The sequence below is a fragment of the Agaricus bisporus genome (assembly GCF_000300575.1).
Source record: "Agaricus bisporus var. bisporus H97 unplaced genomic scaffold AGABI2scaffold_15, whole genome shotgun sequence".
In the NCBI taxonomy this organism is placed as follows: Eukaryota; Fungi; Basidiomycota; class Agaricomycetes; order Agaricales; family Agaricaceae; genus Agaricus; species Agaricus bisporus.
Genome location: NW_006267350.1, coordinates 407,949 through 435,929, shown reverse-complemented (window position 1 = coordinate 435,929; position 27,981 = coordinate 407,949). Strand labels below are relative to the sequence as shown.

The following is a 27,981-nucleotide window of genomic DNA, read 5'->3' as shown; positions in this document are numbered from 1 at the left end:
GATACCCCCGGCATCATACTTAGCTACCTTTCCCTGCCTATATTCATTCCGTGTGAAAGCCACTAGCATATCGCTTGCATGTCTTTCCCATGCTTATCACTCCAACCTTGGTCATTCTCAAAGTCATAGATTGTGATACGATGTATTTAGCACAGCAGATTAGTTGTATAGATTGCAGCAATGCATTACCCAGGTTTATGAAAACCTATTCACTAGGATTCGGAGTTTTCACTGCCAGTATATCTATCAAAGGTTTCAATGGACTTTTCTGACCCTTGCCCTGCATTGTCGTAGTCCTGGCATTATGCGCTTGCTGGATCGCCGTTATTCTTTCAGGGCTAAGAGACCATCTGGCAAATAGAAGACTATAAAGTGAAACGTAAGTAATCAGAAAGTTAACACCGCCTAGAAAAAGATAAAGAGACTTACTCAAAGAGTGCCATAATCGTCCACATGCGATTGTCAGCTGCATCAAATACAAGTGATCGAGGTCCGTAGAACACCTACACCATCAAAGTTAGAAAACTGGCGGAGTTGCATTCTCGGAAGAAGAAGAATAAGGCTCACCTCGTCGTCGACTTCATGGGATTTCCTAGGAAGGCAATGGAGAAATTTCCAATTCTCTTTGGCGCCACCTTCTTTGCATAATGCTTCAGTCACTTGATAACCCTGGAAAGCTTGCAACCTTTCTTCTTTCTCCGCTTCTTGACCCATTGAGATCCTGATACCCGCAAAAGTGAGTATTACCATCCAAATCAAGTAGGGGAGAGTCTTTACCAAGTATCCGTGACGACTACATCGGCATTATGTACGGCTTCTTTGGGGTCAGCAGTCCAGACAATATCCTTATCACAACCCAATTGTACAACGCGGTCCCAAACTTCGGAAGGAGCACGGTACTTTTCTGGGCTGGCAATTCGGAGCTTGTGTCCCATACGAGGATAAGTGACGAGCATGTCATGCAAGACATTCGCGGAGTCACCGACGTAGGCGACCGTCAAAGGGGAAAGTGGGGGGATTCCGGGTGTTTCGCGTGCTAGTTCCAATGGCTTCTCAAATAATCTATGTTTCTCGTGAAGAGTAAGGAGATCAGCAAGGACTTGTGTTGGATGCCACAGCGAGGAAAGGGCGTTGAGGACAGGCACGGGAGAGTACTTGGCTAATTCCTGAAACACCCGAACATGAACAATCGTCCAAGGGTAAGAAAAACAAGCAGAACACAAGACTGACTTCAATTTCTGAGTGGTCATCGACTCGAGCAAAGATACCGGCGCACATCCCACCAATGACGCGAGCGGAGTCTCGAAGCGATTCATTGACACCCAACTGGATATCATCTCGTCCTAGGAAGATTGCGTTGCCCCCCAGAAAAGTGGCGCTGGTTTCGGCTGCAAGACGAGTGCGGGTACTGCGCTTAGAAAAGAGAAGAGCGATAGATTTGTTTCGTAAAGTGGGACCAGGACGTCTATGGCTAATAAACTCTCTGGGGGGCCACCCTATTGGCGAGAGGTATGCTGCACCGTGTTTCTTGAGAGTGTGAGCACGAGCGAGGATACCAACTATCTGGGCCGGGGAAAGGTCGGCAAGAGTTTTGAGATGGGGGACTATTACACCAGCGGTCGCTGCCGTAGCCATTGTCGTCTACAGGAGCAAGACGCGATTCTGACTCCTTCTTAAGAAGCAGAGTAAAAAAAGGCTAGCAGCGGTGGGAACAGATTACTTAAGCCGCGCATCAGTGATGGCTGATGCATGATGCGCTGATGGTGGTGGCAACTGCCACAGTGCCACGAGGCCGGCACTCGATCTTTTGACGGGTATGGACAATTTCATTACAGTTGAAGCACACTGTGGCGCGGCTTGAAAAACCTATGATCGCATAATTACTAGGGTGCAGTAATGTCTTTATAGCCGGGAAATCGTCGAGTTTTTGAAGTGGAACATACTTATTCGCTTGCTCAATTATTAATAGCAGACTTCAAGCGCCAATTACAATCTTATTCCAATTATTACTATTTCGGCATACATAAAATAAGACACAACCTATCAAACTAAAATTCCGATTTTTTTTCACACATATAACATATGCGCCCATACACGCCCATTTGCTTACACATTTCTCTCTCTCTCCTCCTTACCTCGCACTATCCTTTGGAAAAGCTCGAAGCGACGTTTAATACGCTCTATGGTTGGTTGAATCAGAGCACGGGACCGTTTCATAGGCGATACCCTTACATTTGTGGATTTGGCTGTCGCTGGGAGGATTTATGGGATGGAAGTTGTTCTCGGAAAGGATAGCCACGAGTTCAAAGAATTGATGACCTGGAACATGGGAGATGGGCTGAGTTCCGGAAGAGTGTGGAACAGTACGAGTAATAACATATATTCGGGACGGAAAGGGAAAATTATTCCTTGAGTAACTCGGGCAGCTCGCAAATTGGAATTTGTTGGAAATTTGTCTCGTTATAATCCAGGATCTCGGTCTCAGATATGGGGACAGAGGACAGAGGCCATTTCTGGAATCGGAAGGAAAAGTATGTCGAGGCATAGTTTGTTCCCGATATCTAACATGTCTCTCAATTATCTTATCAGTCAGTACATTATTCGTAGATTGTGAGATTTTTCAGCTTTGCTTTCGGTGACCGGTGACCTGTGGCAATGCAGCACTGCGAGGGGATCTGCGGATTGAAAATCATCAACCTACTGATTATTCCAGCTGTTCGCGACGCGGCCAACGCGTCGTTTGAACTTGGAAGAAGGATGTTTCCTGTAATTTCGTGATGAGCTATTGACATGAGTTCACGACGTTTTTTCCTATGTTCCAACGCTTTCAATTTAGAGTACATTCGGAAGCACCTCGTGGGTATACTCACAATTTTGGGTTTTGGGTTCAGTAAAAAAGTTGATGCCGGCGGATATCACTTGCGTATCACTTGCGCTCCCGCCGCGGCGCCGCCCGAGTCAGGCAGTCACAACCGCGTTACATTTGTGACAGACGCGTTAATGAGTTCCCACTGACTACCCACTTTTTCGCTCCAGTCGTGATTGTAGTGAGGTTTCTTATTTGAGAGCGAGCAAATAGCTCAGTCAAGACGCAGGGGATTTGGGCGAACGAGGTCAGTTCTCCCTTCTAGACATTCGCGCACGATTTATCTCGATCGGAACTCATATGGCCATCTGGTGAGTGTTTCGTCGGACGTTTTATACCTCTACATATTTTAATTGATGTGATAGGTGTGAAGCATGTGGATAATTACTGGTCCGTTCGATACCGAAATTGGTGCAGACCTATCTTTTCAAAGTGACTCCATTTCCCGCTGTCTTGTATCGAATACAACCTGATACTGTCGCAGAGTTGAAATTGCTCAAGTCGGGGAAGAGCTATGCTCTTGGTCGGAAAAGCCAGCCTCTAATCGTTGGAAGCAAAAAAGTCTCTCAAGAGCATTGTTTGTTTAATGTAGGAGAGTATACCTTGGATGATGTGGTATGTTTCTTTCCGTCATGTCTCATGATTTGTTGAAAACAGATTACTCCAGCATAACCCGGAAAGACGACCAAAGTTGGAGTTCGTCAGCAAAAGAGACAAGCCGATGAGGCTGATGAGAGGGGACGAGCAGTTGGTTGCCGGTGCTCATTGTACAACGGAGTTGCGGGATGGAGACGTTGTTCATATCGTGACGGGACTTCCAATATCGTATGTCCTTGATTCCGTCATTTACGATCCCTCGTTGAATTGTTGAATCAGGGTGAAATGGCAGCAAATTTGCTGTTATTCTCCTAACTTGCGTGGAAAGCCAACTTTATCTTTGGAAACATGCGCCCAGCTAGGTACGACCATTGCTCGCCTCGACCCCATCATCTCCTCATAAGTTTGTTTCGACAGGGATCTCAATTGTCTATACGCCCAGCGCTCAAGTAACTCATCATCTCATCCCAACCTATGTAGCCAACGCTTCTATCGCCGCCTCTCTCATTTCCGCCGCTCAGTTCGTCAAATTCGAGTGGCTTCACGAGATATTGAAATCTTCAGACGCGCTAGAAGAGAAGTATGTTCTGCCCACGATTAGCAAGTATCGTCCAACCTTCTCGCCCTCTCTTAGTCCCTCTCAGAAGGTGTTCAAAGTATGGGAGCCGAATGAAGAACGAATCAACATGTTTGCGGAATATCGGTTCCTGGTTTTGGGTGAAAAAACGAGAGACATGGATGGTGACCTGAGGACTCTGATTAAGCGAGGTGAAGGGGCTATTGATACATTCGATATTGCCGGAGGTGTTACCAAATTGCATAAGGCTTTAACCAGAGGCCAAGCGAAAGAGAATCAACAGCTCGTTGTCGTTGCAGATGTCAAGGACGTCAAAGCCTGTATTGGCGAGGATGAATGGAAGAAGTTGGTTGTGGAAGTCGAGAGGTATATCATTCAATGCATGCTATCACTAGTATCTCGCTGATAGTTGGCTTATTACAGTTTCGATTTACACATCACGTACCCGGAAACGGTCGTGCAGAGTGTTTTGGATGTTGAACCTGCCTTACTCACCGCTCGACAGCCCAGTCCGTTCAATTCAGATGCCCTTGACAACGGTTCTATACGGTCCCTGCCGGCTGTTGTGCTCAATTCTATGCCAGATGAGCCATCCGTCCCTCCCGTGGAGCCACCTAGAAGGCGCCTTTCCCGGCGGGCAACGTCACGACAGCCTTCGGTTGAACCTACGTCTCAGCCTGATGTCGAGGAAATAAAAACTGAATCTCCAAAGCATCGTCGAGTGCGTCCGCTCACCGACTAACAATACTTGTTCTCACCATTCTGACAGAAATTATTATCGCGACGGGGAAGGACCGCCGAACCTGAAGAAAAACCTGTGGATGCTACAACCGTTCCTCCGGCTGCGGTCAGTTTCCTCTATCTTCTGCTCTTGAAATTGAGCTCACGTCTTCATACTCTAGCCCTCCAGTCGACTACGTCTCAAACGCAGACTTGGCGCAGCTCCTACATCGGAAGCGTCTAATGCCAGAGCTCAATCCCAGCTTCCTGATCTCGAAATGGCAAGCGAGAACGAACCTCCTTTGAAGAAATTCAAGGCGCTGTTTGATGCTAGTGATCCGACACGTTCTGGTGCTGGATCTTATGATGAAGATGCGATCATGGGAACCGCTAGTAGTCCGACACAGTCCCAAACACAAGGATTCGTCAGAAGGCCGGCTGCTGGAAGCAGTCTAAATGCTTTGAGGGAAGAAGAAGAGGAGCTCGAGGAGTCGACGCAAAGTGCGGCGAGGGGTGTTAAAAGACCGTTGGATGTGGTTCGTGAAGAGGATGGGGATGTGGAGATGGTGGGTATCGGAGCAGAAGGTGATGAGCCTCCCAGGAAGAAACAAGCCCTGAACAATTCCGAGTCAGCCCAACATGAAACCACTACAAGTGAACCACCAAAATTCAATAAGAAAGACAAAGAGCGCGATCTAGGTGCACCGGTTGGAAAACCCGATACTGATGCTGGTTTCCTCAAGGCTGTTGCATCAACCAAGAAAGGAAAAAGGACGGAGGATGCATTCGATCGTGAATTCAATAAATTAAGGATATCGAAGCCGAAACATGAGGATGTACAGAGGCAAGAAAGGGATGAAGAAGAAGAATGGCGAAAGTTTACTGATTTTGGTGATGATGCAGATTTGAGGGGAAATTTCATGGTTGTAATGGAAATGAACGTTTATCGAAATGATGAAGGAGGGAGTACGCCAGTGGGAATGGGAAGAGAAACGAGGAACAAAGAGTTACCGGAAGAGTGGAGAGACAAGCCTAACTTCAAGAAATTCAAAAAGGTATGTTGCAGCCTTTCAAACGCTAAAACTGATACTCGATACTACGTTCCAGAAATTGTCCCCAGTACGCAGGGCATTTATAGAGCTTGTGATGAGTGATGATGTGGACTTCGACACGCGGCGTGAGTATCTTCTATCCTCGTAATTAACAACCTGCTGATACATTGGGCTCAACAGCTCGGCGGACTCAAAAGCAACTAAAACCACAATGCACAACAAGCTCATCGCGAATGGAGATCGAGAGCGAGAGCCAGTCAATGCCGTTGCGGCCAGCTTCCCGAAATACAATTGTCGTGGATAGTAGTGACGAAGAGCAAAAACCGAGATTTGGTAAATCCTCTACACTCAAGACTATGCCACCTTCACGAGCGGGTTCTCGAGCTCCCTCAAAAGCTATCACATCGAATCCTCCTTCTCGAGCAGGCTCAGTCACAGCTGCTAAATCTCACCAACCTGCTTTGTTTCTTATCTCTGACGATGAGAATGATGGATTGGGAGACGAAGTACAGTCACAAAATAACCCGAGAGGGGATGGTGATGAATACGGGGATGATGACCAGACTTTGAGGTCTAGTACAGCCGCAAAGGCACCCACGAGGTCTCCAGAAAGGTCGAGGACAACTACTACGGGTAGAAGGACAACGAGGCGATCAGCAGCGGACGACTCTGACGATGATGGAGCAGTTTTCAAGGGTTTCGGAGCCGGTAGGAGGAAGCGATAATATCATTTTCATTTATCATACTACTTATATTATTTCCTGGTCCATTGGCTAAGCATGGAACTGCTTTGTGCATAGGACTCCTTATAGATTTGAACACCTATTGGTTTTGGTTCCTTGCATCTTGAAATCCATTATCATTCATTGCCTATTTCACTTCTATGTTCAATGCTGTCTCCGTTTATATGCTTATATTTTACAGTAAGCAACCTGGTGCTAAAAAGCAAAGTGCGTAGTTGCAAATGGGTGGACTGCGAGAAACAATTGAACTCATGTAATTCACAACTTCACCTTCGGTCATGACAATGGCTGCCACATTTGATCATCCTTTGTCTCCTACCATAACCGCTAGCAATATTTCATACATAATCTACAGTAAACTACGTCACCCAAGCTTCAAGTATGTGACGGTGGGTACTCGACCTAATATCCACTATATGTCTGGACTACTTGTCCGAGCGTAAGATATGGGAAACGCGAGAAGGTTCATGATGATGGAGTAGTTGTTCAGACCCGGTGCAAGTAGGAGATTCTCTCACCTCTCTCGAATAAATCAGTATAGCCACCATGTAACCAACGCAATAGAAGCAAGGAAATATACGTTCGACGGGAACAACATGACAGAATGTTAACCTAGAAAGTATCCCATAGATTTTGTTAGTCATCGCTCAAGTTCACTTATTGCGATAAATATAGGCGTTTGTGTACCCGTACATTGCCTGGACCAGAACCAAGACAGCAGGGTTATCGCATGCGACTCAGAGGACGGGGATACCATAATTGAGGGATTGAGACTAATTGTTTCGTGACAGTGGGCACGGAGCCCGTTATTATACAAGATGTACATTTAACTGTATGCAAAAGTCCTTCACGCACTTATAAAAAACCGATAAAACGCGTAACAATTATTGTAAACAACAAATCACTGGCAGTAGCGAGTCAAAATACGAGGCAGTTGCTCCGAAGTAAATAAGAGAAACACTGATGATAAGTTATTTAAAACAAAAAGCAAACGATGCAACGAAGAAACTTGGAGAATTACGACAATGTGCCCGCCTTGGCTTGATTTATCGCTCCAAAAACAGCTTGAAGTTGAGGATTGCTCTGCAATATCTCAGCCAACTGTGTCGGTTGCATCATTGATAGTGCATGTAGATTACGTAGGATTGCCTGTTCCATCTCAGCACTCAACTGGAAGCCTGGCTGAGAAGGATCCACAGACGAATTATTCGAATCCTGCGGTGCTAAACCTCCTCCACTTGAGGCGACAATAGGAGCAGCGGGAGGTGTAGCGGAGTCTTGAGGAGTGGAAATGGACGGAGTGCTGATTCCACTATTGGGTGAGGATGGATTCGACTCAGGACTTGGAGGTGCAGGTGCGGCAATTGGGGTAGGAGTGACTAGTGGTGGTTGAGCCTCCGTCCCCAAAAGAGGCGTTCGGAGAGATCCGTCTACGGGAAAGCCATGCGCCAGTACCGCCGTCAGTTGTCCATCGGTAGTTGCTTGACTAGGACCAGATCCAACAATCTGACCAACCCCTTGAACTATCTGTTGCAAACTCGGGCCTTGATACGGCTGTTGCCATTGCAGCTGTTCTGAACGATATTGCTGACCGTACAGATAAGGTGCATATTGTGTCGTTCCGTTGGCTGGCACGTTTGCATAATAGCCGCCATATGGGTAAGGGTATGACGTCGAACCTGCGCTATACGAGGAAGGCCAATAATTATATCCGGCCCGCAATTGGTAATAGGGGACAGAAAATGAAGTTGTTGGTAGATTAGCCGACACAGCGGCTGGGTTTTGCGAAGGTGCGGAGGTTGTCAAACCGCTTACTTGACTAACCGAGGCGGTTAATGGGATGGTAAGAGAGGAACCTGGAGGTATGTTCTGTGGAACTTCGGCGCGAATGAACGAGGAAGATTGGTCACGACAAAGTTAGAACACACCTGCAGGGTCCGGAGCTGGTTCCGAAGGCTTTTGGTGTACGGGTCCATCGGTGCTGCCAAACACTAAACTTCCCCATTTGAATTCTTTCTTCAACCCGCGATCCCAAAGGACTTCGACAGAGCCGGTCTCTTCAATGACTCGTATCAGCGAAACCTCGAAAACGCCGGCGCTGACGCGTATTTTGACTCTCGACATAGCCGGTAAATTCAATAACTCCTTTTTGATCTTCTCTTGTTTGTTCGCCTTCTTTTCTGCCGCCACGGCCTAACGGGCCGAATGTCAGCTATATCATTGATTTCCTTACTGAGATGCGACGTACCGGATTGTGTTGAGAGCACAGTATTTGTACTTCCAATTTTTTGATCACCTTCAACACTTGATCACTCTTTTCTGACAAAACGCTGATCCCTGCACCCAACTCCATGGGAACTACTGCAGAATCTGTCAAGATCACATCTTTTTCAACCTCTTTCATCTCAAACACAATCGCAGGATTTTCGCGTGCACAAGATATGTGGAACGCCTTCGGGCATTTACCTTTCGTGCATTGTACAGGCGCACCATGAGCTTTTGGCTTATTCCTCGTGCAAGCCGAACATTTCTAATAGTAGGGTTAGACAATTGAAATTAGACTGGATCCCTTTCGACCAATGCTTACCAAGTTCCATCGATCCCTTACAATGCCATCTACGCCAAACACCATAGTTTCCTTGACACCATCTGGGCCCTCTACGTCATCCACCCAAGTCTCAGGAACAACCTTCGCACATAGCTCATGAGCCATCCAAACCCCAGGACTTCCCGCGGCTTCGAGAATATCTCTCCTGCCGACTGGAGGATCAGATACCTGCAATAATCCATCTCTATCCTGAGAGATACACAAGCAACAAGGGAATATTTCTGGTTCCGCTGGTCGCGGGGGAAGCTTGAGTGTGACGGATTTTTTGGGGGTCGAAGTTTGTTTACTGGATCCCTCGAATTTAGATTTAGCATTTGATGTGGATGCGATGGATGAAGTTAAGGATGAGCTTTTGTTTGAGGACGGTTTGATTTTTATCCTCTTCAATGGCCCTGGTTCGCCTCCCCCTTCGGATTTCCGTTTCCGCGACGTCCTTGAGGTATTGGGAGGGATGGTTACGGAGTCAAAAACTTCTCGCTTTACGGTAGTCCTTGATTTAGCTTGTCTGGTTGCTTTCGAGGCCACTGGGTTCTTGTTATCTGATATGGGTGTTGGAGGTGCATAATAGGTTTCTCCCGCCTCAAGTGCCCGATCACGGAGAAGCTGATCCACATCAATCATCACACTGTCAACAATGTAAGTCGGAAGATTTCTCCTTCAGTGGTATAGTAGATCGTTACCTATCATCAACGCACGTGCAGGCTTTGGCCGCACGCCCAATATCTAACCAGCTATCCAGGGCAAAATTAACGCTCTCGGCACAGTTTAAGCCCAAGTTTAGACCTGCATGGTACCCACGCGGAAAAGTTATTACAAATTCACCCGCATGCTGAACTAGATAGTTGGGACGACACGAGTCCTTCGCGAGCATGCTGGGCGAAGCAAGGAATGATTTATGTCGCAAGAACTGTGGGCATGCAGAAGTATCCCGAGGAAAGCGAGCTGCTCGTCCATCAGTGTCAAATTTGAAGCCCTACCATAAGGTACTCACCCTTCATGACTTCCTCAAAAGCACATGAACGACTTTGAGGAATGGCATACCAGAATTTGGGAGCGCCAAAATGGATATAGTTTATGCTAAAGAGATCCATATCTTCGACGTGCCACGAAAAAGTTGCCCTCCACATGCCGAAATAAAGATACGGTGTGTTGACTCCAGGTAGGCCTTTATCGGTCGCAGGAAGTAATCGTGATAACGCCGAAGGTAAATGAGCGACGTTCCAACAATCTGTCTCATCCGTAAAAAGAGAACCTACAGACACAGTCACACTTCAGGAAATTATGCGATATAAGATAGAATATTCCCGTACCTAAAGAGTCCGCGCCATACCATGCCGGTCTTCCGATTCCGAGATTACGCCAATATGTACGTTCTAATTCTTGACAAAATTCAACGGTGTAATCGGAAGCTTGCGTAGCCGGTGGAAGCCAGTCCTTGTGAGGCTCAAAATCGTCAACAAAGGCCAAGTCACGGGCTCGGTTGGCCTCTTTTTGTTCCTTTGTCTGGTTACGTCGCGCGCGAGTCTTCGGCTTTTCATCAACAGCATTTGAGACGCTCTTTGTTCGATGCCGAGCGCTTGCTTCATTAGATCTGGTGACTATCGAACTAACAGGAGGGGTGATGACAGCAGAACTTGACAACCTGGCTTCGCTAACGTGGTGTAAATCGTCCGTAGGTTCTTCTTTGATACTGGTAGTGCCAGGGCCAGTTGACATGGCCTTTACTGATCCGTTCTTCTTCTTCGGCTTCCGTGTTCTTGTCGTAGACCCATTACCACCACGTTGGGACCTGGAACCAACTTCATGTACTCCGGGAGCGCGAAACTCCTCTGAATCGCAAAGTTCCACCCATTCACGGACACTCATTAGCTTCCGTTTTTCTAAGTTTTCTTGACGAAAAACACCACCATGTCCTAACATATGCTGTTCAATTGGGCGATTTATCTGAATTTCGCGTAATTGAGGGATAACCGACGGGAGACCTTCTGTCCTAATTACGGATTCAATCGCTTGTGATGTCGCGAAATAAACAGTATCACATACCATTCTTTTGGCGGGATGACTTTCACGATACCACTGCGCATCCCCCAGGCTTCAACCCTTTTCATGTACCCTTCGAAATCTCGAAATTCCTCCATGGTGGGCTTAAACACTGGTATGCCTCGATGAGCCTGTGGGTCATCGTCTGGACTAAGCCAACCTCTCCTATCAGAATTTGGAGATGGTAGAGCCTGCGGGGCATCAGAGCCGTAGAAATGGTCTGGTTGGACGATGGGTGGTGGTGGAGAAACGGAACGGTCGGGCGTCAGAGTTGGTAATCGTGACATTGGTTGAAGTGTTTGCGACGATTCCGCCTGAAGAATCAGCTAGTGAGCAAGCAAGTTGTGGAGCCTTTTCCCACACAGAGTTTCACCGTCGACGCCAGCGACGAGCAGCAAGACCAGGATTATCGCGGTGCTGGAGGTCGTCGTCGTTCTGTGCGGCTTGCGTGTCGGACCTTGCGGAGTTCAAACCTGGGTTGCCTAAAATGGACGGAACCGACCAGGTCCGTGCACTGACGGACGCCACATCCTCCTTAATACCTTGCCTACTGCAGTAAAAGTTTGAGCTTCGTTAAAATAAAAAGTAGTATAGTCCTTCAATGTTCCCCGATTTCACCAAAGACATAATTTGGAGGGTGAACTTCTCACCTTCATCGGAACCACGGTTGGCGAAACGGTAAACCCCCACGCACAACGGACTGAACTTCTAACCGTTTCATCGTGCCTTTCGTGCTTATCGGTTTATCTGAATAGTGAGCATGTGGCATCGGTGTGACAAACAATACAACAATGTTTATTCAAACTATTTTGCTCCGATTTTGCTTGCAAGATACGCCGGGACCTGATTTAGGCACTCCAACTCCACCCAAGTATTTTGATTACTGTGAAGATGTACGGTATCGACCCTTCGAAATGACAGATGATCAATTGTGCATCCTCGTCGCTTCAGACATTCTCGGAAGAACTCAAACTCCTGATATCTGCCCCTACCGCATTTGGACTCGAAAACCCGACCCGCGGCAACTTTTCTCTTTTGGGCCTGTAGTGCGGAACTTCGATGAATGTCAGAGAAGAACAAACAGCCCTTGATTGAAGCTTCGAATCTTTTGACCACATGGGCTACCGGGTCTGTGCTCTGGGTAGTTCCAAGAGAAGTGTCATGAATCCATAAAAAAATTCTCTCGAACTCATCTTTCGGCTTGACAAAGTAGTCTATAGTCGCCACTCGTGTGAGTAAATTATTCCTGAGGCCTTGTCCGTGCCTCTCCATGCATTGCGTCCGTGGCGACTCAGGAGCGTATCGTTCGCATCTTGCTCGGATTGCGCTTCTCCAACAGCAAGCTTACAAGCCCGGCATCACCGGAATGAGCGAAATCGTGAAAACCCCTTTGATGAACATCGAAATAATTCAATCCAAGATGCCCCCAAGGCAACAACCGCAGGGCTCTGGCTCTGGGCCGAACTTGGGAGAAATCCCAAAAATAAATCGACCTCCCCTCAAAATCCTCTCAGAACTTCGGATTTTTGTCGTTTGACATACAAGGTCATCATTCGTGTGCGTAATTTTGGGTTTTAACATGAGTAACATCAGTGCCGGACGGGTGTAGCTTGAAATGTGGTTCTACTACCCGTCTTCCGCCATCACCGGCCGTAAGCGCTCACGATAAATTAGTAGGAAACTTCTAGAAGTATACTGATTCCAGAATTTACCTTGTGATAGATGCGTTATTGAGGGTCAACTGATCAGACGAGTGCGTCAAAGGGTTCCTATGTCTAGCCCCTCCGAGCTGATAGAACCCAAATCGCGATAAATTGACCATCAGATGACTGACACTTCCAAATATAATAAATCCACATCAGAGAGAACCCACTAATCGAGCATGATTCAAGAAGTTTAGACTCCCGCGCATCCAGTGAGTTCCCAAGCTCGCGGGTGAAAGTGAGAGCTGACCGAGTTTCATCTTCTTGTCAGAAGCTTGCGCACTTCTTCACTGCTGGCTCGGACCGTTCAGTTTCTGCTCTCTAAATACAATTACCATATCGCCTCGCTTTGTAAACTAGCAAGGTTAATTCGAGATTGACCATAGGTCATTTGTCTAGGGTTTTTAACATACCGGACCGCTCCGAAATCCGCAGTCTTCAGAAATGGAAGAAAAGCGAAACGTACCTCTTTTACTGTCCTTTTACAGGCGTGAATCTATCGTAGTTTGATCCCGATGGCTGCCTGTAACGCTGATCACATCAACCTTCATGCGATAAACTACGCAAAACCTTACAAAGCTGGCAGGCCGGATCGCTCCCCGATCAGCATTTGGAACTGGTAGCAGAGAATATAATCACGCCTGAAGTTTTCACGCGAATCCCCTTTGTTGTCGGAGAGACTATCTAAGAGGAAAAAAACACACATTAGTTACCAATGTAAGTTAGCTATAGGAAGGGCCAAATTCAACCGGACCAAAATAGATCCGGAGAGGCGCTCATGGCGATACCGTGGCACCACAAAGAAAAGGGTCGTTATTTTTAAGTCTCGATTTTACAATGTGGAGGCATCCCCATACGTATATAAATCTGAATATTAGTTTCCCTACGTTGCCGTCCTATGAAAATGCAAGGGCAGTGCACTTACATGTTTGAAACATTTCCTGCTATGGCACATCGAATACAGCATAGATAGCAGGTCTCCAACGTCACTTGTTCCCCTCCGACTCTCCGGTCGATAAACTGGCAAGCATATGATGATTGCCTTCTTTTTGGGGCAGGTAAAACTCGTACATTATGAATACAAGCATATTGGGAAATGTTCTCGGACTTGTTCCTCATTTCAGTAGGGTGAAAAAATTGGGCCTAGAGAAAGATTACTGTCATCGGCACTGTTGAATTTCCACTTGACTTGTCTCCAATTCCCCAAGCATGACACACGTAGAAAGATGTGTTCGTCGTACTATGATGACCAATCGTCTCGTGCTTCCACAGCCAAGAGATGATTTGCAGCCAAAAATGTGACGTAACATGGGGCGAACATTTTCTTGGATTGCCCAAAATCAGAACATTTTGAGCTCACTCTTAGTGACCGTCGGTACTCACGGAAAATACAGTGTGATGTTTTCAACGGCCATCTCCGGATACAACGGAGGCGAGTGTCCGGCGGGCATAGAAACGATACCAGATCTGATCAGAAATTTGCCACGAGCAGGGATCGAAAAGGGTAAAATCGTGTGAGTGTGTATTTCCGGAGGCTTACGTAAAGTTGATTTGTGGCCCGATTTCTTCAATGTGATTGCCGTTGACATGGCCATCTGTGCTCTCGAACCAGCCAAAAGAACGGATTCGATCAGTCTGGGTAGGATCAGGACGGTACGACCTTCCGTCTCGCTTCGTTCTTCCGAATTTATTTAGCGATGATGAGGCTGTTCATTTTGTTTTCTTGTCTTTCTATATTAGCCACTGCTAGATTGCGTTTAATTGATCTCTTTGTCCCTGGCTGACTTTCTTATTAAAACGGGTTTGTGTGACCGCTCATCCTCTGCCAAACCCCACTCCATCTTTCCTCCACTGTTCCCTCTACTTGAAACTATGCACGGTTCATTCTATGGTGCGCACTTCTGGCACCACAGTCGCACCGTAGCTAACATCGCGATGAACAGGTGCTCCGGATATGTCTTTAGGACCTTCAGAGTATCTGTCGAAACATGGACAACGTGTCGCTTTCCTTCCCTCGCCGGAACCAACATCATGCTTTTTGAATGGAGACACCTTTATGAACGAAGACTTGATTCCAGGTCAGTCTCAACACGAAGTTCTTTAGAGTGATTGTGACGTATCCATCCCAGATTCCCAATCCCAACACCTATGTTCAAGCCCGCCTCTCTCAGAGCTCTCTACTATCTACTGTAAGATTATATCTTTAGCTTCTAGAAGTACTTATCTTATGATTTGCTAGCCAATCTGGGTACCTGGAACCCATCGCGATTACTTGGAGAACACACTTATGTACCAATGACTGGTAAATCCTAATGTCAAGATTCCATTGACATCTGGCTGATAATGATCAAGTTTCAGATGAAAACAATTACCTCACATACGACTATGATGTATGCGACATTGATTCTTCACTTCTCGCGCTTTCCGCATTTCCATCCAATCCATCCTCTCCATCCATGTCCACCATGAGTACTTCGACGGAAGGCAGCCGTATGTGTAATACCTCTTCGAAGCAGTTGGTGAAATTGATATTTTAATAGCTCAATCATCGTCCCTACCGCTTGCGGAATTCGGGTATACCTTTGGCACGGACTACAATACTTCGTTATCGAACGATGTGCCACTGGTTAGCCATACCTACTCACAGTGGTCAGAGGCTCCGGCTCGTCAACATACACAAACGTTGCTTCCCAAGGCGTTTGTTCATCATTCACGTCCTTCACCGGCCCAGTCTCCCGTTAGTCCGGAAAAGTTCAAATCCCGGCCGGGACGCTCGCGCGAGTCATCACCAAATCAGAGCGACTGCGACCAAAATAATCCTCGGAGGCGATATCCCTGTCTAATCCTCGGCTGCACGAGACGTTTCACAAGTCAATATACCCTGAAAGTGCATATGGAGGCGCATAAGCCCAAACCACGGGTGACGTTCCCCTGCACTTTAGGTTGCTCCGAAAAATTCTCCCGTCAGCATGATCGGCTTCGACATGAAGTAGCAAAGCACGGCAAAATCTGCGAATTCTCTTGCGAACACTGTGGACGTTTCTTTTCAACGAAAAAGACACTTGGTAACCACAAATGCCCTGTTGCGCAAGGGACACGATGGGTTGACAATTGAAAGGTTACATTCGAACACCTTTTTATGGCCTTTTTTCTTCGCCGACTTTGGCATTCGTTCGCTATCGTTTTCTGCCACAACATTGCTTTACTTCACTGAAACAAAACCACTTCTAATAGCCTTATCGCATAACTTAACGAATGTACGGTCTTTTCAATTTTTCTTTTTTGTATTCATGACCTTCCATCGCAAGTCACGGACATGACGAGATACCTATCGCAGCTCTTTGTACATAATGAAGATTTTAATCGGGATCATAATGTTGTATATATAATCTATCATCTTCTCAACTTGTTCAGTTTGCGAAACAGGATCAACTGGTGGGTTGGTTAGTCCGCAGCCTGGCCAAAGACTTGTTATAAACTAATTGCTATGGAAAGTTGGACAATCAGCCAATCGGAAACGTCGTTCACTTCTGAACTTGTTCTCTTTATTCCCTCTCGTTATGCTGAGACAGACGTAAACCCTTTTTTGGGCAAAAATCGCTGGTGTGAGAATCCCCGGGTACTTCAAGTTCCATACAACACGGGACTGACGCAATCTTCGTTCATCATTACACGTCACATTATCGGCAGCGCGATGAAGTCGATTCCTAGGGCGCGAATTGCGATCGTGTCAGTCCAAACTTGGGTCTTGCAAACCCTACTTTTGGTAAACTTACCGATACAGGGGTGCTGGAATTGGAGGTTTGACGCTCGCCACCGCCATTGATCAACTCGATCGGGAAGAGTACATTGAGCTACACATCTACGAAGCTGCCCCACAACTCGAAGAAGTTGGCGCAGGACTAGTCGTTTGGGGTCATACTTGGGATCTTCTGGGAAAGCTTGGCTGTCAGGATGACTTAATGGGAAAAGCTGTCCAGCTCTCCAAGGCCGACCCTGCCACTGGTTATGGCAAAGGCTTTCGGTTCAAGAAAAGTGACCAAACAGAGGGCATCACATTCCTCAGCTCTACTGTTCCCGGTAAGGTCCATGGCTTTTTTCATCCCCAGACACGATTCACCGGTCAAACCGTAGGTGATTTTTGGTCAATTCACCGTGCCGACCTACAACAAGCACTGCTCCGACGATCAAATAAAGACGCACATTTGCATCTTTGCAGTCGTGTTACTGAATGTGTAGAGCAAGGAAATATTGTTAACATCAAATTTGAGGACGGAACGACGGCCAACTTCGACCTTGTCATCGGCGCCGATGGCCTCAAATCTGTCGTTCGGAGGGACTTGCTCACTGCCAAATTTCCAGATGAGGCAGATCGTATTCGACCTATATGGAGTGGTTCAGTGGTATATCGCTTCTTGGTTCCTATCCAAACATTGTCAGAAAAGGCTCCAAATCACCCCGCTATTTCCAACGCGACAATGGTCAGTTTCGTTGGATCCATTACTATTGGGTACTGAACGCTCGTTCTGATGGTCTAACAGTATTGCGGGAAGAACAAGGTCCGCTGTTAGATGCTTCTCTCAATGAAATCTAGACGTCAACATTACAATAGCATATTGTCACCTACCCGATCTCCATGGGCCAAATCTTAAACGTTGTAACATTCGTCTCGGAACCGGAGCGAGAAGGGAGACCATTCCCTGGTGAGGTCGTGAAAGTGTCTTCTCGAGATGAACTCCTCTCGCTCTTCAAAGGCTGGGAGAACGAAGTAGTAGAAATACTCGAGGTGTGCTTGATTCCTTTTAGAAAAGCATAATTTCAACTTATTATTTTAGTGCGCCAACGAACCATCACGCCGTGTTATATTGACGTCCAAACCATTATCTGCATATGGAGGCGAGAGAGTCGCGTTGATAGGGGATGCTGTGAGTAGCAAACCTTTCCATTCACTTGTTATCTGAAAGTATTTATTGCAGGCACATGCGATGACACCCCACCTAGGTACCGGCGCAGGGGAGGCAATGGAGGTACGAAGTAATGCCCTATTATCTATTGCATTATGTGATGTTGGGCGCCCTGTCAAACAGGATGCAGTTGTATTGGCATCGCTACTGGTTGGAGGCATTCGGGATGGAAGGGACATACCTCAAATACTCGAGGCCTATAATAAATTGCGACAACCCAAAGGCAATTTTGTCCTGGATACTTCAAGGAGCCAAGGATTCCGGTTTGAGTTAAATACCGCCGAGTTCGAAGATTTGCAGGCAAATGAAGCAGTCAATGAAAGCCGTCTCTCAAATCTAGCTAAAGAAATTAACGGAGGTTGGGCTTGGATGTCTACCAGTACTTACTTACCAGTGTGATCGTTTGACTTTGATGACGTGATGTATTCTCACAATGACGGCATCTGCATTCTGCAAGTTCTATTCAACGTAAGTACTGCCTACGACTAATCATGGGAGACAGACCCCGCAGGTCGACGAGACAGCCACCAAGGGTTCCTGTGGTTCAGACAGGACAGTCCATATCTGATGATCTTCCGCGACCAACGAAACGTAAAATAGCGGAGACGGTCGACCCCCAAACCCAACTTCATAATATTCTGGAGAACCCAAAAAGCATCCTGACGACAATGGATATATCTGTACGTTCTACACCAGCAGCAGGAATGGATCAAAACGCCATCATTTAATTAGGGATTGGGCTGAATGTAACTTATCAGGAGCTACTCAACGCCAACACCTGGCATCTACTGTCTGATGACTCACAGAAAATGCTGACTGCAATGTTGCCACCAACGGCGCTCATTACCAATCAACCACGAGCTAGTCATTCGGAGCAACCTTTTGAAGACGTATCGGAATCTACGGATAGATCCTTGAACTTGAGTATCTTCACCGATCCACATTTTTTGGATGCGGCGCGTACGTTTCAAGATCACCTATACAGCGGGTGGCTCACTGCTTCGCATCATGCTAAGCTCAAAAAATACATTGACGGCGTCCGGAATGGAACTCTTGCTGCGCCATGGAAGGACGAAGTCTGGGACAAGGAAAATCCACCGCCTTCTAGCTCGCCAAACCCTATCAACGCCATGCCTCCGGGAGTGTTCGGAACCAGAACAGCAGGGTTCGTAGCTCCGGTTTGTATTCCTGAGAAAGCTGAAGTAACGCTGCTCTCTTCAGCGCCTCCGCCGATCTGAAGCTACCGGACCTAGTGAGGGACAATGTTCTGCTTGTTGGAGATATCATCTCGTATAAAAGGAATTTCTCAGGAATTGGTATAGTTGTCGCAAAGGATACAATTGTGAGTTGCTATTCTCGTTTCATATATCCTTTTTTTCATTTTCATGTTGTATGTATGCTTAGATCCAGTCTATCGATCCTTCTACACTGACGTTGACCATTCTCATGCCGAAAGGCACGAGCTGCACACTACCCACCTCTCTAACTTGCCCTCAGCCCGATAAACCCGGTGAAGAGATTACTTCAGTGACTGTCTCTACTCCTCAAATGCTGGAAACCATGGTACTGGATACAGATGGTAGGGTAGGGAAGAATCAGAGGCCGAATGGGAACGCCTGGAAGTCATTTACAGTCAGTCGGTGGAGGGATGATCGTACCATAATCGACAGCGCGGACCCGAAGGGTGGTAGAGAAACATATGGGACTTTGTTTTACCTTAGGGGTAGTCACTATTACGAACGTTAGATTGGTATGGAACCGGCTTTATCAGGCTTGAACTTGAACTGAACTAAAGAGAAGATTGAGAGCTGGCCATTCGACAAATCTAGGTCGTCATGCCACAGTCCTAACAGGTCCTAAGACCGAAGATTTCGCGCACCATTTAACGTTCCGGTGGCTGGGATCAGAACTTACAATGTCATCCATCCGCTATTCATTCTGATTGATAACCACCGGCCTAGGCAACATTCGTGACTGAAGTTAATTTGGCAGTACCCGCCATGTATTTTCAGTAGCTCCAAGGCGGCACCGGGATGTTTTATGCTATGGTTTCTGCTTCTTTGACGGTGATCGCTTCTTTTTCCGACCATTGTCGTCAAGATTCAGGATGGGATTCAGAAGCCCTTGGTTATGCAGCTCCGTCACAAAGCCCTTTATGAAGGGCTCGTAGTCGAACGTGCGTTTCACATGATCGGTCTTTTCACCGGAAAAGAAACAAAATCAAAGAAAAAAGATTTAGGTTGACAATAATCTAAGTAACAGTTTGGAAGATAACCACCACTTACATCCTCTTGTGTTCGTCTCATAACTTCATCCTGCAGAGCAGATTTTGATTGGATTGCGTTTCGTATGACCGTCTGCCACGTTGACTTTAACTCATCCTGTGACATCTCGCTAAACTCTAGGTCTCGTAGCATCCGTTTGGCAGCGAAGCCTGGTGGATGCTGATAGCCATCAAGGACAGGATATTCCAAGATTGTCTCAGATTCACGTAAAAGCGTCGGGTCAACCTATGTTCCGCGTAAGACACCCAACGTATGCGAGAAACTACAGAGAGGAGTCACCTTCTGTTCCCATCCCTTTCCCATGTGACTTTCAAGCTTGCCTTTATCTATTTTCAAGAACTCAAGTTCATCCGTTAATTTCATCAGAGCATCTGAAGCTACAGCGAGAAGGCTAAATCGAATTTCGCCGCCCTCCAAACCAGATCCACCATACTTGGCCATCTTGATACGCAATGCTGGTCGGACGACATCCATCCAGTCATTTCTATTCGTATCTGAAGCGAGTTCCCCTACCTCGAGCGGCCCTGATTTCAATCCGTCCAGTTCCCATACCTTCCCAAAGGCCGGGACGTAACCGATAAAATGATATGTGGGTGCGTCTTCGGTCTCCGGTCCTTCTTCGACCTTCGTTGCTCTGCTGGATTTTGCTGTACGCGACTTCCTGCCGGAGGGCTGAGAATCTTTCTTTTTCGAGTTTAAAGTATCGGTTGCTATCGAGTTCAACGAAGTTCGAATATCGGCTGGGCTTTTATTGGGAACACGATCATAAGTACGACGTAAATTTTATCGAATCATCATTATCATACATACCGGGCTAAGGAGTTGTGGACACGGCGAAGCAATGGCGAATTAGTGATCGCTAGACCTCGCATCTATGGAAGGAAAAGTTAAACCAAGAAACCCCTTGGGAAACGGGGACGCACCACCGGAGAAAATTCTTGAGTTTCATTCCGAAATGTTTCGAGTTCCGTCCCGAGCTGGATGTCCGGGCAGTTGAATAAGACATTCAATATTGCATGAGTAGCACATGCGTCATCACTGAGTTGATTTGCAAACCAGACTCGTTCCGCAGTCGGGTCTTCGAAATCCGTGGGGCGATGGGCATCTTTATGCCACGTGAAACAAAAAATCAACCCATGAGGGTCCAGATGGTCCACGGCCCATGGCTCAATATCGTACAGTTCGACGACCTCGACCCGTTCAACTCCAAGTCCTCTGCTCAGTGACGAGAACACACCTTTACAGGCGCTGTTAGCAACGCAGTCGCTCATGAAGAAGCAGAAATGTGACTCACCGGGATCCGACTCTATGACTGCAAAAGGACCCCCCACAAGATCAATTGAAGGCTCCGAGACGCTTTCGCAGGTGGAATCCATCCTGTAGTCTTCTGTGAATTGGATATCTTGGACACGACCATTTCGAACATACAGTGGGAATCCAAGAGCTAAAGATGCTCACAGTCGCGCGCCGGTCAAATGCCGAATCAATATGTAGGCTTTAGCTCCAAATGCCTCCGACGCACACACGGCAGAACCACTCCAATTTGTCCACTCAGGAATATTTTCGCGCGCGCAATTTGCTATTACGGGTTCGGTCGTCCTCGGCGCATCAATCGGTGACCCATATCGAGTAAACGGAAAATCGTCGGAGACTAGGCATCTTCTAATCAGCTCAGCTGCCCATAACCATTCTTCAATTTCGCCGGCTTATGGAGAAATTGTAATTATATAGGCTTTGAAGCTCCCTAACTTGTATTCCCCCTTCCCTTACCCACTGCTATGTCACAACTCAGAGTATCCGGAACCAAAATCGTGAACGAGGCAGGAAGCGAAACTGTTCTTCGCGGCGCTGGTCTTGGAGGATGGATGAAGTACGTACAACGCATTGCAATCTTATGATGATCGTGCTGAGGCCGTGCTGATACTGCGTAGTATGGAGAATTTTATTTCCGGCGAGTTATGAAGAGAGCTGTTCCTGCGGCATCGAGCTCATGAAGCATATTTATTTAGGTTACCCCGGATGCGAATATCAGATCCGTGAAGCCTTGACAGATACCATCGGCCAAGAAAAAGCCGACCTGTTCTTCGATAAAGTGAGCATCTATCCCCCTGATCTTATCAGTTATGGTGTCTGGAGATCTTATGTCGGGGAATAGTTTCTGGAGTACTTCTTCCAAGAACAAGATGCCAAATTTTTCCAGAGCCTCGGGCTGAATTGTATCCGCATTGCTTTTAACTACCGACACTTCGAGGGTAAGGGCATTTGTTTGAAACCGATTATCATATCCAACCTTGACACGATTGAAAAGATGATATGAACCCTATGGTTCTCAAGGAGTCGGGTTTCAAGCACCTGGATCGTGTCATCGATATCTGCGCACAGCACGGGATTTACACCATCCTGGACCTTCATGTGGCTCCGGGCGGGCAGAACACTGATTGGCATTCTGATCATGGTGGTCACATTGCGAACTGTAAGCCGGTTGCCGATTTTCCCTGTACGACGTCCATGCTTCATTGATGTCATTAGTCTGGAACCATCGCCACTTCCAAGACCGTGCTCTCTGGTTATGGACAGAACTTGCCAAACACTACAAGGGGAACAAATGGATAGCGGGCTATAACCCATTAAACGAGCCCACTGATTCCAAACACACCCGTGTCATCAAATTCTACGACGAGGTACATGCTGCCATTCGTGCTCAAGATCCTGATCACATCATCTTCTTTGACGGAAACACTTTTGCGTCCGACTTTAGCCATTTTGGAGATTCGCATAAGAACTGGGACAACACTGCCTATTCCATCCATGATTACTCTGTTTTCGGCTTCCCTGCAGCCCCAGAAAACTACACTGGGACCCCTGAGCAACAGCGTCGTCTGAGAAGAAGTTATGAGAAGAAACGTGAATGGATGGATGAACGTGGTCTATGCGTGTGGAATGGCGAGTGGGGCCCAGTTTACGCGCGCAAACAATATGATGGTGCTGCGACAGATTCTATCAATGAAGGTCGCTACAAAGTCCTCAGTGATCAGCTCGACATCTACACTAAGGTGCGGATCTCCTATCATCCGCGAATTAAAAAACATTTTTTGATCTCTTTTACAGGATCGTTTGAGTTGGTCAATCTGGTTATACAAGGACATCGGGTTCCAAGGAATGGTTCATACTTCCCTCGATACTCCCTACATGCAACTCTTCAAAGATTTCCTCGCCAAAAAACATCGTCTCGCAACTGACGCTTGGGGTGCAGACGACTCAGCCGTTCGATCCGCGTATCAGCCCCTCATTGAACTCATCACCAAAGAAGTAGGCGACCAATATCGTCAAATATACCCCGCTCCAGTTTGGAAATTCACCGATCGTGTTGGTCGTCTCTCTCGAAACATTCTCGTTGCCGAATTTTTGGTTAAAGAATGGGCTGATCATTTTGTTGGAAAGAGTGAAGCCGAAATCGATGCGATCGCTGCGAGTTTCAAATTTGAGAATTGTTTGAAGAGGGATGGCTTGAATGCTATCTTGACTGCTAACGCCAAACTTGTTAAACAGTAAAGATAAGAAGTCGTTTTTCGTTTATACAATTGTACCTCGTAAATATAAAGACATAAAGTGATTCAATTTTTCTTTTTGACTCGCCTTCCTTTCAGCAACCATTGAGGATGTTAGTGATAGCTGACTTCTCGGCAGAATCAATGGTAAGCCCGTAGAAATGCTTTACTTGAACCCATGCCCTAGCATAAGTGCAGACAAAACCGCCTGCAGGGGGGATCCAATTCGCGATATCTATAAAGTTATATTGAGTCAGGGCCTACAATCCGTCAAAGTATAATCACTGACCTCTGTCTCCTAGAAATATCACGTTTAATCAACCTCATCTAGATAACAACAAATGACCGTCGCGTACCTTTAGACTGATTAAGGCTATATTGTAACGAAAAATCGCGGTTAGTTATCTCCTTGGATTTAGAACACAGATCTATTTTTTACTTACTTGTCTGTCACAGCGATAAGTTGAGGCCTAGTCAAATCATTGGCAAAAGCTTCTCTTTGAGCATCAGTCCAGTCACGCGCTCCCGAAATCCAGGCCTGCAAAAATAGTGAGGGAATCAAAAAACCGTCGTCTTTATCGTGAGATGAAAAGCGACTCTTTACCTCTTTAAGAGGGACGACGTGGTCCTAAATGAATATTATCAACATGCGGTTGAAAAGCCAGATAAATCATTTAATATACTCACGATGTCAAGGTCACTAGCCAAGTTGGTCGCGACATTATCATAAGCTGAAACCCAATGTCCAGAAGTCGCTCTACAAGCAGTGTCGGTTACTACGCTCGTTCCATCTCTCTTCAAAACGGCTAAAGGATATGAATGAATTTTCTCGATGCATATTATTTCGCTTTTTGAGAGAGAGACTTACTTTCACGGGTATCACAATTTCCAGAAACTATGAAAAAACACAATCGGTAAAAGACATTTAGTAGTCTTCGACACGTACTGATATCCCAAGTCTTGAATCTGTTTCGGTCATATGCAGGTGAATTCGAATCCGCAGCAACCCTCACTAATTCAAAAAACCAAAAACAATCATCAAAACCAACTCGCACAAAAAAAAAATGAAAAAAAGCTCACATTGGGAAAGTTGAGTTTTAGCGGTCGCAACAGATATAGGTGTAGGTAACGATCTCGAATAAACATTCCTTCCTAAAATCGGAGCAGCCAAAACGTTGAGATTGCTGAATGATAAGAATAAGAAAAGGATAGAGAGATAAGACGACAAGGTTTTCATCGTTTTATGTCGAAATCTGAACAGCGGTGAGGAGAGTCAGTAGGGGGTGAAACTCGGACAAGCTATCACCAGGTCTTCGATATCTAGACTTGATTTAAATATCAATCGAGACTTACTGCCAGCTGGCAGGGGAAAAGATAATATATCCATACACGGAAAAAGTACCCCATGCGTATCTGTCTAACCCTCGGTATCCTGTCATGTCGCACACGAGCGTACTACCAAGAATAATAGTTTTTAATGCACATTCGTGAGACTACATCCTTCACCCATTCAGATTTCATTGGTCCAAGCGTTTGCTATAAATAGAAGAGCCACCTCCTTATGTATGCCAAGTCATTAGTTTTGCGCATGTGGTTTTTTCTCCATGTGTATTCTGACGATTGGCTTTTGTTCTTTACCCACGTTCTAGTTCTTGTGAGCTCAGAGCTGCGGCGCTGGGTCCTTTTTCATTTGGAACATGCGCGTCACGAGTCGATGTCGAGTGTGGACGAAAATAGATTATTCGGTACGTAAGGCGATAAAACCGAAATCTAGTAACCAACGCGATGAGCTCATTAAAACAGAGCGCGATAGCAGCAGGGATCAGGAAACCACAAAAATGAAGGTACGTGAGTTCTTTCGACTTGTCAACCTCAAAAAAGATGATGTTAACAACACACCTAGGCGTTGTGGCTACGGAAAAGAAAAAAAACTTGATTACAAACGTTCAATAAAAGAATATACAAAAAAACAAATACCACTACGCAAAAAACCTCCTTCAAAAATCAACCTCGTCCCTTCTTCCCCACCCCACCTCCACCAATCTGTGTATTATTAACCTACAAAAAGAAAAGATAAAAATTATATCAGCGTTCATCATAACATTAAAAAAAACGCACCTTTGTAGCAAACCTCAACGAACACAACGATTCATTCAAATGCACAGCCAACGGCGACAAATTCAACACCATCTAAAACAAAAAATCAATCAATTCATCAATTAACTTTTTTTTTTTATTGAGAAAAAACGTGAACTCACCAAAGTCTTTGAATTCCCACTTAACGAATTCTGCAACAAATACGTCAATTTCGAATTCCTATACGGCACATGTGGTTGTTGTCCATTGGTAGTAACAGTTGTTGTTCCAGCAGCAGAACCCATAGCAGCAATAACATCTCCCAACGCACTCAAACTCTTATTAATATTCTGCGTCTCCTTCACCCTCTCCTTCCCCACCCCCCTCCCTCCATTCCCAAAACTCACATTCAACCTCTCACTCCCCGCCAAATCCACCAAATTCAAACATCCCTCACATCTCTCTCCAGTACCCTCCACACCTCCCTCAGTAAATCCGACATTCAAACCCGATATACGTAAAGTAAACACGGAATGGGAACGAGAGGAATGTTCGTTTACGAGAGTTGAGGCGACGCTACGACGTTTGTTGGCTAATGTGAGGAGGGTTTTAGTTTGGGATGGGGAGGTGAGAGGGATTATGGTTAGATCTGTGACGCGGGTTGTGTTGGTTTTGAGGTCATGTTTGATTTCGTGTTTTTTAGTTGGTTCCGCCGAGGTTGATGATGACAATAGATCATTGATCGTCTCGTTATACTAATAAAAATCAGTGAGCAAAAAAAAAAAACCTAGAATCAAAAGAAAAAGAACAATTACGATTTCCAAAAACTGTCCTTCAACGGTATACTCCCACCCTCTACTCTTCATCGCATCTTTAACTCTAAAAACCTGTTCCACAGCTCTCGGAATCATACCCTTACTCTCCTCCCCCAACCCTCCCTCCATCGTATAACTTTTACCACTTCCAGTCTGCCCATACGCAAATATACATACATTATGTCCATCCAAACAACTTTGCGCCAACAATTCAATTTCTTCAAAGACGTGATGTTGAGAGGCGGTGGTATTAAAGACACGATCGAATGTGAAGGAATGAGTTTCATGACGGATGTTGCCTGTTGCTGTGGTTGTGCTGGAATGCAGTTGAATGGATTTGGAGTCTTCGGGGTAGGTGATTTCCGCTGCGATGTCTTTTGGAGAAGAGGAAGAAGAGGAGGTATCGGAAGGGAGGATAGGTCGAACACGACAAAACACTCGAATATTGCCTTTCAGTTCCAAAACCATATTATGCAATTTTCGTCTCGCGATTTCACTTTCGAAAAGTTCTTTATGTAAATCCGCAAGGACGTCGTTTCGAGTAAGTAATTGAGTTTTCAAATCTTCAATCGTGTTTTGTAAATCTTCATTTCGTTTTTGTAAATCCGTATTTTGATCATTGAGAGATTGGATTTGAGTATCCAATCGTTCGCGATCCATAGTGTGTTGAGTGATAGTCTCATTAAGAGAACCAACAGTTTCTCTTTCTCTATCCAAATCCTCTTTACACGTCTTCAAATCCTCGACAACTTCATTCGTCTCTACTTCTCTTTTCACCAATTCTTCTTCGAGGTCATCGATTTCCTTTTTATGTTTTCGTCTCATTTGTTCGAGTTCATCTGCATATCCTATTAATTCTCGACGTTGATTATTGTTGTTGGTCCCTTGAGAATGTAATTGTTGAGATATCAGAGCATGATTCGCTTGTACATTTGCGAGTTTTCTTTTCTCGGCAGCCATATCAGCATCGAGAGTTGTTGAAGATGGATTACGAGAGAGAGATCCTGACGTGGTACGTCCTCGAGCTGCAACAATAGATTGTTGCGGAGGAGCACTAACACCTCTCATCCTACTTCGCGTCATATTCGGTCCTCTCGGTTTCGTCAAAGGTTTAGGCATGCTCGAACCAAGTTTCGGGATAATAGTAGTAGTAGTAGGAAGAGGTTTCGAAACTTGAGTTTGACGCAAAGGACGGATAGGTCTGGTTGTACCCATCGCGGCAAGTTTTCTGGGTTGTTGTTGTTGTTGGTCATCGTCATCGTCGTCGTCGGCTTTGCGTTTGAGGGAGGGCATGGAGGGGGGATAGGCTGTGGAGGAGCTTTGAGGCCTGGGAAGTCGCGACATCCCTGTGATGGCTGAACGCGAGGAACGCGTAGGTCACATGATC

At 46.1% G+C, this 27,981-nt stretch overlaps 10 protein-coding genes across 10 annotated transcripts; 5 read left to right on the top strand and 5 right to left on the bottom strand.

Moving 5' to 3' along the window:
* Positions 1 to 108: 108 nt before the first annotated feature.
* On the bottom strand, positions 109 to 1,659 carry AGABI2DRAFT_195978 (hypothetical protein). Its single transcript, XM_006457054.1, has 5 exons — positions 1,231 to 1,659; positions 778 to 1,166; positions 568 to 721; positions 430 to 503; positions 109 to 365 (listed from the first exon to the last, which is right to left on the bottom strand). The coding sequence occupies exons 1-5, from the start codon at positions 1,633 to 1,635 to the stop codon at positions 206 to 208; spliced, it is 1,182 nt and encodes a 393-aa protein (XP_006457117.1). The 5' UTR covers positions 1,636 to 1,659; the 3' UTR covers positions 109 to 205.
* A 1,507-nt stretch (positions 1,660 to 3,166) lies between these two features.
* AGABI2DRAFT_122984 (hypothetical protein) lies at positions 3,167 to 6,537 on the top strand (the record flags this gene model as incomplete). The annotated part of the gene is made up of 12 exons (XM_006457053.1): positions 3,167 to 3,177; positions 3,240 to 3,298; positions 3,351 to 3,481; positions 3,534 to 3,691; positions 3,743 to 3,825; positions 3,881 to 4,043; positions 4,098 to 4,406; positions 4,464 to 4,761; positions 4,810 to 4,887; positions 4,943 to 5,815; positions 5,868 to 5,937; positions 5,993 to 6,537. The coding sequence occupies 12 exons, from the start codon at positions 3,167 to 3,169 to the stop codon at positions 6,535 to 6,537; spliced, it is 2,778 nt and encodes a 925-aa protein (XP_006457116.1).
* A 1,935-nt stretch (positions 6,538 to 8,472) lies between these two features.
* On the bottom strand, positions 8,473 to 11,490 carry AGABI2DRAFT_78974 (hypothetical protein; the record flags this gene model as incomplete). The annotated part of the gene is made up of 7 exons (XM_006457052.1): positions 8,473 to 8,748; positions 8,804 to 9,085; positions 9,143 to 9,788; positions 9,844 to 10,105; positions 10,155 to 10,415; positions 10,474 to 11,153; positions 11,207 to 11,490. 7 exons carry the CDS (start codon positions 11,488 to 11,490, stop codon positions 8,473 to 8,475), a joined length of 2,691 nt encoding a protein of 896 aa, XP_006457115.1.
* A 3,955-nt stretch (positions 11,491 to 15,445) lies between these two features.
* On the top strand, positions 15,446 to 16,021 carry AGABI2DRAFT_79223 (hypothetical protein; the record flags this gene model as incomplete). Its single annotated transcript, XM_006457051.1, has 1 exon — positions 15,446 to 16,021. A coding segment is annotated over one exon (576 nt), but the record flags the coding sequence as incomplete, so codon positions are not given.
* Positions 16,022 to 16,547: 526 nt separating this feature from the next.
* On the top strand, positions 16,548 to 18,300 carry AGABI2DRAFT_212377 (hypothetical protein). The gene is made up of 8 exons (XM_006457050.1): positions 16,548 to 16,635; positions 16,691 to 16,986; positions 17,041 to 17,387; positions 17,448 to 17,465; positions 17,519 to 17,692; positions 17,742 to 17,831; positions 17,883 to 17,933; positions 17,994 to 18,300. Exons 1-8 carry the CDS (start codon positions 16,601 to 16,603, stop codon positions 18,267 to 18,269), a joined length of 1,287 nt encoding a protein of 428 aa, XP_006457113.1. The 5' UTR covers positions 16,548 to 16,600; the 3' UTR covers positions 18,270 to 18,300.
* Positions 18,301 to 18,361: 61 nt separating this feature from the next.
* Positions 18,362 to 19,616, top strand: AGABI2DRAFT_154486 (hypothetical protein; the record flags this gene model as incomplete). Its single annotated transcript, XM_006457049.1, has 4 exons — positions 18,362 to 18,550; positions 18,629 to 19,035; positions 19,092 to 19,212; positions 19,275 to 19,616. The coding sequence occupies 4 exons, from the start codon at positions 18,362 to 18,364 to the stop codon at positions 19,614 to 19,616; spliced, it is 1,059 nt and encodes a 352-aa protein (XP_006457112.1).
* Positions 19,617 to 19,913: 297 nt separating this feature from the next.
* Positions 19,914 to 21,589, bottom strand: AGABI2DRAFT_212373 (hypothetical protein; the record flags this gene model as incomplete). The annotated part of the gene is made up of 6 exons (XM_006457048.1): positions 21,450 to 21,589; positions 21,079 to 21,392; positions 20,966 to 21,027; positions 20,435 to 20,900; positions 20,156 to 20,380; positions 19,914 to 20,066 (listed from the first exon to the last, which is right to left on the bottom strand). The coding sequence occupies exons 1-6, from the start codon at positions 21,529 to 21,531 to the stop codon at positions 19,914 to 19,916; spliced, it is 1,302 nt and encodes a 433-aa protein (XP_006457111.1). The 5' UTR covers positions 21,532 to 21,589.
* Positions 21,590 to 21,686: 97 nt separating this feature from the next.
* On the top strand, positions 21,687 to 23,795 carry AGABI2DRAFT_229390 (hypothetical protein). Its single transcript, XM_006457047.1, has 7 exons — positions 21,687 to 22,025; positions 22,087 to 22,106; positions 22,165 to 22,247; positions 22,311 to 22,407; positions 22,464 to 22,628; positions 22,685 to 23,208; positions 23,264 to 23,795. Exons 1-7 carry the CDS (start codon positions 21,934 to 21,936, stop codon positions 23,705 to 23,707), a joined length of 1,425 nt encoding a protein of 474 aa, XP_006457110.1. The 5' UTR covers positions 21,687 to 21,933; the 3' UTR covers positions 23,708 to 23,795.
* Positions 23,796 to 23,798: 3 nt separating this feature from the next.
* AGABI2DRAFT_122979 (hypothetical protein) lies at positions 23,799 to 24,940 on the bottom strand (the record flags this gene model as incomplete). The annotated part of the gene is made up of 9 exons (XM_006457046.1): positions 23,799 to 23,938; positions 23,993 to 24,001; positions 24,060 to 24,076; positions 24,147 to 24,241; positions 24,308 to 24,331; positions 24,391 to 24,509; positions 24,572 to 24,598; positions 24,650 to 24,715; positions 24,784 to 24,940. 9 exons carry the CDS (start codon positions 24,938 to 24,940, stop codon positions 23,799 to 23,801), a joined length of 654 nt encoding a protein of 217 aa, XP_006457109.1.
* Positions 24,941 to 25,641: 701 nt separating this feature from the next.
* Positions 25,642 to 27,878, bottom strand: AGABI2DRAFT_229385 (hypothetical protein). The gene is made up of 4 exons (XM_006457045.1): positions 26,595 to 27,878; positions 25,962 to 26,534; positions 25,822 to 25,893; positions 25,642 to 25,761 (listed from the first exon to the last, which is right to left on the bottom strand). The coding sequence occupies exons 1-4, from the start codon at positions 27,807 to 27,809 to the stop codon at positions 25,708 to 25,710; spliced, it is 1,914 nt and encodes a 637-aa protein (XP_006457108.1). The 5' UTR covers positions 27,810 to 27,878; the 3' UTR covers positions 25,642 to 25,707.
* Positions 27,879 to 27,981: the final 103 nt, after the last annotated feature.